The sequence below is a fragment of the Lissotriton vulgaris genome, chromosome 8 (assembly GCF_964263255.1).
Source record: "Lissotriton vulgaris chromosome 8, aLisVul1.2, whole genome shotgun sequence".
NCBI lineage: Eukaryota > Metazoa > Chordata > Amphibia > Caudata > Salamandridae > Lissotriton > Lissotriton vulgaris.
The window spans coordinates 1,153,492,877-1,153,503,815 of record NC_141696.1 but is presented as its reverse complement, the minus strand read 5'-3'; the positions used below and the strand labels follow the sequence as shown (position 1 = coordinate 1,153,503,815).

The following is a 10,939-nucleotide window of genomic DNA, read 5'->3' as shown; positions in this document are numbered from 1 at the left end:
TCTTTTCTGCACACCACTACACAACACTCTATGCCACTCTACAACATTCTACTACACTCAACTCTACGCACTTCCACTATACAACACCCTACTCCCTCCATTACACCAGGGGCGTAACACAGGCCCCTGCAGCACCCGCGGTGCGGGGGGCCCTCATCCTCCAGGGGGCCCCGTCAGCACCGCACTTCTGCTGGGGAGCTCTAGATTGAGTCTGGAGGGGGCCCCTTCACGTACCCTGCAGGGGGGCCCCCTCAAGGTTCGTTACACCACTGCATTATACTCCATACCACTCAACTCTACACCACTCCACTCCAGAACACTCACTCTACTCCACTTTAGGACACTCCACACCCCTTTCCTTCACTAACTTTAAGCCATACTAAACAACAGCCACACTAATGTACAACAGGTCTAAAACATATTGGCAAACCAAAGGGTGAGACCTATTGGCGATGCCAGTGCTTGTTTTTCAATATCTCCCATTTCCCAGTTTGAAAATGTTGATGTGCACCCATAACAGTTGGTCAAATTTAATTTTTAAGGGATTTTGTTATAGAGGTCGTGCAACTGACTCCAAAAGTTAGCAACACAGAAGTGAAAGTCATTTTTTTAACCATTTCATAAAGTCCTCCCGTTCCAATTTAAAAAGCAACAGCACATCAGTATGATTTTTTCTGCTAAAGCGTTACTCGTATTGTTGCAAATGAATTGTGCACTATAAAAACTTAGCAGCATTTTGGACATCGCAAGAGGTAAGAAATCGCCATAGAAATAACAATACCATACAATGACAAAGTATATGTTTTCAGAACGTATGGCAATCCTTTAGGGAAAGAAGACTGGTGTTCTTAGGACCACCGTAATGTGGTGTTAATTCGTAATGTGGTTCACAGCATGTAAACGGGACGGCCATCTTGGGATGGCAACTGATTGGATGTGTTTAACAAATGTTCGAGTAAAACCAAAACACACATACATATTTCAATGTTTTGAAATAATTGAAGTTGTGCAAATGTTTTAAAATGTTTACAGTATTCCCCGGATTAGGCATAGCAATAGGAATACTTACGATACGAATAATTCACAAACGTCATAATTTAAGTCATTGCATTATTTCCAATTCATATTGAAATATATTTATACACGAGCTTGCTTAGTGATTAATTTTGAGGAGCGTAATAGAAAGTCAATTGGTTAGATACCAATTCTAATACGACACTTTAAAATACGTTCGAGTAGCGTCAAACTCGTCCTTCTTCAATGTCTATGTCCAGAGAACCTGTTCTCATGTGCCGGGCTTGAACTGCTTACTTTGTTAGGCAACATCGTAACTCCAGCCGTGAGAATAGAAATCTGTCTGAACGCGTGCTTTCACGGAACAACAAAACACCCACCCCATAACACTAGGAGCATGGCTGAGAAAGGCTGGGAAGTGGACCTTACTGGAGCCAAGCAGAATACAGGGATGTGGCTCGTTAAGGTAAAAAGACCAAAAGAAGCATCGGTGGTATGAGAATTAGGAGGCTGGGGAAAAGCACAAGTACCAGGTCTATTCTGATGCTAATCATGGATACCACATGTGGACAAGTAGTCTTGGCATTGACATAAGGAGCCGGAGCATGAATAGCGATAAGCAGTAGTTGGACACTTATGCACAGTGGCAACGGTGGCCAGCTTTCGACGCTGATCATCCGGGAAACACTTTGTTCATACAGAGACATCTAAAGCACTTTTTTTGTTTAAGCGAATTGCCAGGAACGCAATTTCAGAGTTTAATTACGCTACGCACGTATTTAAATCTGTCATGTGTTCTTTTTAAGAAGCACTGCTCTGATATTGCAGTTTATCAGGTCTGATTAACTGGTCCTATTGTCTCTGAGTAAAGTCCCTTTAACATTTGACTGCTCGCGACTAGCCATTGCTGTCGATTATAAATAAGTATGAATTAAAAGAAAAAAGAATGGGGCACCCTCCACCCAATGTACGCAATGAATAAATGTTATTCCGTTGGAATGACATTGCATCTTGGGGCCTAGAAAACAATATCCACCGTAGCCACTGCAGAGTATCCACCTACAGCCCAGGACTCGAGAAAATGTCATATACATTTGTGTTGTGGAGTTCTTAGAAACAGCGCATTTCAGATTGTAAATGCGTAATGAATATTGACAGTTCTAAAACGTAGACAATTCATTCCCACCGTTAGTGTGCCTGGTATAATGGGTATGTTCGCTATGAAGCTTGGAAACATGACTTCTAAGCTTGCCAGTCCTTCTTTTACACAACTTCCTTGTAATAAACATTTTATTAAGAGTATGTTTAGACCCCCCCCCCCCTTCCACAGAGTGATGTTTCCCTAAAAGGGGTAATATATCACGGCTTTGTCATTACCCAGCCAGCCTATTTGCGGTCTAGTTGGAAACTAGAATCCGAAGACCTGAGATTTAATCCTGGCCCTTCCAAGCAGTCAAGCTTTGTAGTCTTGTGTCTTTTTCATCTGCTCCCATTTTTTGTCAAGTTTGTTACTACTTGTAATCAGGCCAAAACATTGCTAGTAATTGTGTGTTTAAAAAGTCGGACTGTAACACAAATTTGGATATTTCCTTTGGGGAGGCAGTGTTCAGTCTCACAATCTAGTTGCTGAAATGTGCAACACTAAGAAAGTTGCAGTACTTGGAGCAATCATTACTGCCTGCAATCTTAGTAATCAGACTTTTACTATTCGTAAGATACAATACGAAATCAGCACCCATCCAGAAAATATTATCTTTTTAGTCTCAAATGTCCATAATACATGTACAGATGCACAGTCTTGTAAAGAAGGGATCCAAATTCTTGCAGACTTGCTTTTTCAAGTTCTTTATTAAAGTGTTTCGGCACAAGAGAAATCCAAGAACACAAAAAGATTCACTTCTTAGCCAGCCAACGCGTTTCGTCTCTTACAATGAGACTTCTTCAGGGCTTCCACGATAAATTGTAAGCAGTTGCTGCCCTACTGCCGATGTGGATACACCTCTGGTCGCCATGCCTTTTCAAGATTACTAAGAGTATGCACAGCAAAAACAGTGTAAACAAATTCAGTTACCTAACAGACAGGGAATCCGGACGTTTCATGGGTTCTATCCTCCTGATTACTGATCATCACAACTATAAGAACAAACTTTCCTTAATATCCTGTTTTTGTGAAACTAACCATTCTGCACTGGTGTGTGCTTACAATTTATCGTGGAAGCCCTGAAGAAGTCTCATTGTAAGAGAACTTGAAAAAGCAAGTCTGCAAGAATTTGGATCCCTTCTTTACAAGTCTGTGCATCTGTACATGTATTATGGACATTTGAGACTAAAAAGATAATATTTTCTGGATGGGTGCTGATTTCGTATTGTATCTTACGATTTTGGGCTTTGCCCTAGACGGAACAAACGGGGTTGTGTTCCTTGGAATCACAAGCACCATCAATTTGAACTATAAGCCACAGGAGAAAGCCGGTGCAATTTATTTTACCTCAACCCTTGGTGTTTTTTTGTAAAAAGACTTTTACTATTCCCCTGTCACCTTATCTGCCAATTTTTTAAAGCTTCAGAACTTCCTCAATAAAAGAAATGCTCACCAAAGGCGTACTGAAAGGACTGGCCCAAGACAGGATTTCTTTCACCTATCATTATACTTTTATCACATTTAACCCCTTCCATGCTGATGACGGAACCGCTCCGTCATCAGCTACAGTTGAGCTGTGCTGATGACGGAGCGGTTCCGTCATGGCCGGCCGCCGCGCCTGCGCGGCGCTGATTTCGCGCCTGCGCGGGCGTTCTAATGAGCGGGGCGGGTCATGACGGAACCGCTCCGTCACCAGCACAGCTCAACTGTAGCTGGTGACGGAGCGGTTCTGTCACTAGCATGCGGCGGCCGCGCAGCCGCCCCGCCCCTTTAGCGCTGCGGCGGAATAGCCGCCGCAGCGAAGGGGTTAAATAGCCAAGTATCTGTAGTTGACAAACAATGCCTACGTGACCTCCTCCAACCCTAAGCTGATTGCTGAAGCAGCATATAGTAAACACAAGGAGATGATGGACGGAGTACTGAAACTTTTCAGACACTCACCCCCAGTCACAGATCTGGGTTGTATCCATCATCTTTCTTTAGGTCACTTTGCCACCTCAGTTCAGACCCAGCTATATGCACATCAGTCTTGACCCTGTGCCTCATGGGGACAGTCCAGCCCGAACTGCCAAGCCAAGTCTTCCCTGAACCAGAAACAAGCAGTATATAGTGCCAAGTTCTTGAACTTGACTTACTTGCTCTTCCGTTAGGATTACATGTGCGAAAACATTGAACGTCCAAGACATCCCATTAGTGAAAACTGGCTTACAGACTCATTCCCCTACTTAACTCTGGGCTCAGGCTATTGTCTCCAGTGAGGATTGTTCGTTTACACTATCTGATTAATGCAGGACAATAGGCAGCTCTTTAATAATAATCCCTTGCTTGTGCACTGCCGGTTCAGTATGTTGGTTCAGAATAGTCATTATCAGCATCTCTAAATGTTAATGTGTTCCTGTGTTTGTGCATGGCAACTTCTGTGCTTCAGCTTCCCTTCCTGGGTTACAATGGTCAGCCAAAGCCACCTTTTACTTTTTCATGTAATCACCATGTAGGGCTTAAAGACAAGAAAGGAACACCTGGCCAGGCTTTTCAGCACATCACATTCTACTGGTGAGCGTTTCTCTGCTATGTCCCCATTGTGAATGGCAAAAGGTGTTAAATTTGGCTTGCTGCAGCAGGTTGGTGAGGAACACAGATCCCACAGAAAAATGCATAGTGGTGACTGCTGATCTTAAAAACTGATGGGATATACGTCTCCAAAAGAATTTTGTGGAGCAAGCGAGTGCAGCAAAGTAGCACAGTTCTCAATAGGAGGAGCTTTTCTTTTTTTCCCTGGAAACATAACGGGTTCTCCTCTCAAGAAAATATTGTATGCAAAACAGCATATTTTATCACTAATACCAAAAGAGTTCCCATAAAAGCATTAGGCTTTATGAACATTTATTAAGAGTTTCTTTTCTATTATTCCAATATTTAAGCTATTATAGAGGGAAAAAAAACATTGTGCCAGTTTGTTCGCCTGTAAATTGAGTGTTCATTAGTAGCATTAGATTCTGCTCAGATATTTTTCAATTAACATTTCTTTAACGCTGTAATGAGTGTTGCTCAAATACGAAGGTTTGCTCTCCAACTCCCCACAGTTTATGTGCGTGTGCCCAGGATCACAGTCTTTTCTGATCCCCCAATTCGCCTCACACTTTGTTTCCTCCATATAGAGAGGGCGTCTGACTCTAATGTAGACAGACACTATTTCAGACTATGTTTCTAGGGATGGTTTGCTTGCCATAGAGAAGCTGTTTTCAGCATGCCACTCAGTGCTGCTAGGTGTATGCGTTAGCCACTACATTTTGTGCCTACAGGTATTTTTCTGGGACACTTGGTAATCAGCTTTTCATTGTAACCCACTGATGAATATGCGTGGTTGACCAGGCAATATGCGAAATTTGGCTGATTCTTTGAATAATCTCTCACCCACTTTCCCACAGAATACTTATGTTTGTGAGATTGTTAAAGTGCAAATTGTTGCCTCTAATTGGGATATCCTGTTTTTAAGCCAGTAAAGATAAAAGCAGGTGCATAAAACTAATGATCTCAAAAGGCAGACCCAGCTTCTACAAAACATTTGTAGAGTTACTAAAGTTTTTACGGCTTCCCTAAACCTGAGCAGATTTTTTCATACATTTTCCAATAATTTGTTCCATCTTTAAGTCTCTGCAATGGAAAAGGTTCAAGTAAAGGTTGATCATCCTATCTCCGAGATCAAGCAGGATTGTGCAACTTAGTACGGTGACAAAATAGAACCACTTGTAGGACAAACTACCTTGTAAAACAGACATAACGGTTTAAAGGTAATATGTTCCTTACTAGACAGCTTATAGAGAGAGGCCAAAGCGCATGAAATGTGTTATTTGGCTCTTAGACCTAGTACACACTTACCAGCATAATTTTGGCTGATTGCATATGCGAATCAGGCTTTAATGTACTAAACATGATTGAAATAAAAAACTACATCAGTCACATATTGTGCTCCACCATTCACTGAATGCCACATCAAATCATTCTAAAAAAGATACACTTGTAAGGATGGAGGCCATCTATTTCTAGAGGGTTTTTGTAGAACACTGTGTATGGGCTTAGAAGCATTACTTAAGTATGGAGAGATGAGCCAATGGTTTAAATGGAATTTGTAATCCAATCAGTGAGGGGAGACCCCAGGCTCTTCGATGCAACTCTCATAATAATTAAGTTCAGTTATAGGTTATGGGGAAAATTCTATTTTCAGGTTCTTCACGAAGCACTCTTAGTTTTTCATACCAACTTACACATTGGTCTGGGTGCATTCTGGTGTGTACTGCATGGCTCCAGGGTCTTCCTCCACGTTTCAGCTGTTTGTAGGATATTTGAGAATTCAGATGTGCAGAGGATGATCGTTGACCCATTTATGGGTTGTGGTGGGATGTAGCATTGTGTGTAAGCTGGGACCTTGTCCCATTAGGCTCTCTGCACAGCATCGAAGATCCTGAATTTAATCCTTGCATCCACTGGTATCTAGTGAATCTCTTTCAGAACGGGTTTTAAATGAGTGCCTCTGCAGTTTTCAAACTAATTCTGGCAGATTGGATCCTGAGCCTTTGCAGCCTATTGGGGAGCTTTGTGGGAAACCAGTATAAATTATATTACATCAGTCAAGACATGCTATCACTACAGTTGTATTCTGCTCAACTTAGCAGTCTGTGTGTAGCATTTAGGGAAGTTTTCAGTACTATACATTTATGTTTTTGGTTACTGTGTTGACTTGGGCGTCAGAAGTGTTTGGAGTCTCACAAGACTCCTAATGTCTTCCCTTTTCAGTTGTGGATGTAGTTGGGCTTATGTGAGGAAATTTGAGCTTATCCAAATTTGAGCTTATCCAGGGCAACATTTCTGAATGACATGAATTCAGTCTGAGCTCTGTTGATGCATAGGAAAATGTATTTCATTCAGAACACATGGTTGAAATGTTGTAATGTTCTCCTATTTAGATGGCTAATTTTCCAGATTAAATTGGATTTATGTGTCACCAGCATACAACCATAGGTTCACCTTGTATTGGTCACCTATGGTCTCTGCACATGAAAATGTTAAATGGGAGCCATGACAAGTCTGTGGAACCCAACAAGGTATTTGTGCAGGAGGAAGAATGAAAGGCTTTGATTCTAAATTATTGGCTCCAATTGAATTGGAAGGATCTGATTGACTCCAAGGCAGTTCCAAACATATCAGCTCATTCCACCAGCCCGAACATTATAAAATGTAGTCCATCGTTTTCTAGACAGCTAATAGGTTGGGGGGGGGGGGGAGGGGTATGAAAATGGAGTTCTTGTTTTCATCCAAGGAGAGTAGAATTTCTTCTCTGATAAATGGGATGGTGTTTTGGTGACTCCTGCTCACCTGAATTAAGACTGGTTACGGTGAAGAACGTTGTTCTGTTTCGTAAATGTTAGATGCTGGCATATCATCTCCTTCTTCTTTATAGTGCTTGGAAAGGGGAGGATATAGAGTATATTATTATTTGCCATCTTTTGGGTCAGCTCTTGGCTTTTTCTGGAGAGGAGTGATGGGTGTGTGCTTAAGGAATCTTGAAACTATAACCACCTGTAGGGAAGCATGAATCGTGTTTAAAGATGGAATAACGCATTTGAGGTAAGCAGCTGGTCGTGGTTCCATCATTATGTTGGAGGCTTTAGTATTGTTGTCTAGGATTGAAAACTCTGCCTCCATTACAATCTGCTTTTTGCCTCGTTAGTCCTGTGATGGAGGATTGATGGTAGGTTAAGGTGATGGGTGTGCATTTCACATGATGGAGTCTCAAATATTTGTTGTTTAAGATTAGAAAATGTCAGAAGGTTCTCAGAAGTGGTGTTGGGTACTGTGAGTGTTGTTTTTAATGGCATCTGGTTTGATTGTTTCCTGGTCGAGGTGGAAGATTTGTTTTATCCATTATGTAGCCTCTACAGTCGTATTTGACTTGTGGAAGGCGTGTGCAAGCCCTACCTGCTGTTGGTGTATTCTCCTGCGCCCCTGCGTGGTTCTGACTTGGGAACTTAACAGCGCCTCGCCGGACCCGCTTCGCGGGTCCCGCAGCGCCTTGCCTTTTGTACTGTTGCTGCCTTGGAACTGGTGGAGAGGAGTGCGGGGCAGGCATTAGCGTCAGCGGGGCTGCGAGCAAAAATGCGGGGACTCCAGTGTCCAGGAGTCCCTGCGAGCCCGATTGGAGTCACCTGGGCTGCTCTCCCCGCTGGCCACGCCCCCCGCCTATCAGCCTTTGAGTTTAGGGTAGTCGGTATAAAAGTGACTCGTGCTACCGCTTCGCGGGAGCGCGCCGGGAGAAGCCCGGGACAAGGGCGGGACCGTCTAAGGCCGTCATAGGCCGGATTAGGCTGGGCTGGGCCTACCCTCTTACGTTAGATACCTGAGTTTTGGTCTTAATATCTGATATAGCTCTCCATAGCCCATTAGCTATCTTAGATAGAAATGCCCTCACCGGCAAGGGAGGGTACCCCCATGAGGCAGGGAGGGGCTAAAAATTGGACCCTAGATAACTACTTTCCCCGGGCTGCGGGAGATGGGGATAAGGAGAGCAACCTGATCAGGCTCAGAGCGGAGCGGAGACGCTCTATAGATAATCTAAAACATAGGCCCCTTGGTGAAAACTCTACCATACTTAGTGAGGAGCCATCTTCTATAGACGATGTCCCCCTCCTGCTGAGGGATTGTACCAATATCCCACCGGTCCCAACTACGAGTTTAACCCCCGCCAATAGCCCAAGCCCAAGCAGGGTGACCATTGACTTAATTTCTCAACCCCCCCCCAGCCCCCAAAGCCAGGAAAGCCAAACCCAAGCTAGCCACTGTGCAAGGGGCATATGGGCCTCCCCCAAACAAACGTAGGAGGAAGTCGAGGGGTGCTCAGGGTAAAAACAAATCAAAAATCCCTCACTCTGAGTTTGGGAGGACATCAAAACTCCCCCCACCTACTGAGAGATTAGCGGATGAAGTACACCCCAAACCCACTGTACAGGTTGCCACTGCTCCCGCTTTGATAAACGACACAGGAAATAATATCGCTAGTGTCCCCCTTTCTGTTGTCCCGCTAGGTAATTTGGAATTTTTGCTCAGGTCGTTACTATTACCAATCAGCGAGAGCATCAAAAAGGTCGAGATCAGACTTACGATCCTGGAGGCTACATTAAACAGCATGAAAACCTCGGCTGGTCTCCAGGGAAGATCTCCTGAGCTTAATCCCACTTCCACGGCTCCCCAGCAGCCCCCAAACAGAGCAGTGAGCTCAGCCCCCCCACAGGCTGTGAATGCCGAGGCCCCTCCACAACCCCCCAGGACTAATTCTGTACCAGCCAAGCCACTTAACTCCAATAGGTCATCTTCCCCCGTAGACCCAGTCCCTTTAATACAACCCGTAGACAGCATGGCTCCAACACCCTTAATGAAGCCTCCCCACAGGCCACGTAGGCCTAATCTACCTCCAGAGGCAAATGATTACACAGTAGTCATGGCGGGCGTCCCCCCACTTGAAGCGGGCGAAGCTGAGGACTTTTGCTCTCTAAAAAGCAGGGTAATCAAGTGGCTGAACTTGAACAGACCCCTCCCGGTATATCTAAATAATGAAATCATAATGGTTAGAAGGGTGCCTTGGGTGGGCAAAACATACAAATCCATAATAGGGGATTGCATATTGGTGAGTTTCAGGGATGCTGGAACTGTTTCCCATATATGTCAAGGAAAGAATAGATCACAGGAATCAACCATTCAAACTCTCCATGTGTCTTTCTTTTTTCCCCCCTATCCCTACCCCTGTACATCCGACTCAAACCCATGACAGCTGGACGAGGGTCGGTTGGAGGGGAAGACATCACAAATTTAACCTGAGGCCTCTATCTAGCCGCCCGGAGTTACCTTTTCAGACTTTCAACCGGTTCAGTTGCCTGAACGGCCTTGAGGGGGTTGATTGACAAACGGGCAGGTTTTCCATCTCAACGGGTACTGTCCCTCTAGGAGACGGGGAAAAAAGGGGCCTTAACAGGGGAGTTGGAGCAGCTAAGCCCCCTTGCACAGCAAACTTCACCTAGCTGGGTCGGGAGGTCTGTGTCAGACGTGTCCACGGTTATAGATATTGAAAGTATAGGAGGAAGACATGGGCTGGATACACAAGGGTCAGAGACAGAGACACAAATGGGGTCCCAAGGGGGAACAGATCAGAGCTATGAGGCACTGAGAATTATTTCCTGGAATATAGCAGGTTTGGCAACCAAATTTAATAACAAAGAGTGGCTTGATTACATTAGAAAATTCCATGTAATCAGCCTGCAGGAGACATGGTCCACGGAGAACAATTTTCACTTGCAGGGGTATAAGTGCTTTTTCGTACCTGCGCAAAAATCTAGATCAGGGAGAGCCATGGGAGGACTATCCATTTATGTAGACTTAGACCTTCCGGGCAGTTGGTCTACCCCAGATTGGAATTCCCAAGTGATTCAAGCAGTACGGTTTACCGGGAAGGGGTTAAGATTCACTGTTTTCAATATTTAAAACAACGAGGTTGCTGGAGACCATACCTCATTTGCAGCAGAATTGGAATATAGGTTGGGCCAGGAAATAACAGTCCAAAAAAAGGGGCAGTCATACGCGCTGCTGGTCATGGGAGACTTTAATTGCCACCTTTGTTCGGCACTGGTCCCAACAAATACAGACTGGTCTCAATGTCCCATGGAGAAGGGGCCGCATTTCTCCCACACGCCGAAAGGGTTAGCTTTCAGTATGCTCCGGCTTAAGTATGACCTTGAG

The 10,939-nt window shown here is 44.3% G+C and overlaps 1 protein-coding gene across 1 annotated transcript in view; it reads left to right on the top strand.

The window, feature by feature from the left end:
- Positions 1-1,277: 1,277 nt before the first annotated feature.
- GTF2F2 (general transcription factor IIF subunit 2) overlaps positions 1,278-10,939 on the top strand; it is a 933,714-nt gene continuing 924,052 nt past the window's right edge. The window contains exon 1 of the mRNA XM_086935014.1: positions 1,278-1,480. Coding sequence (XP_086791140.1) covers positions 1,412-1,480 — 69 coding nt within the window. The 5' untranslated portion in view covers positions 1,278-1,411. The remainder of the gene's footprint in view (positions 1,481-10,939) is intronic.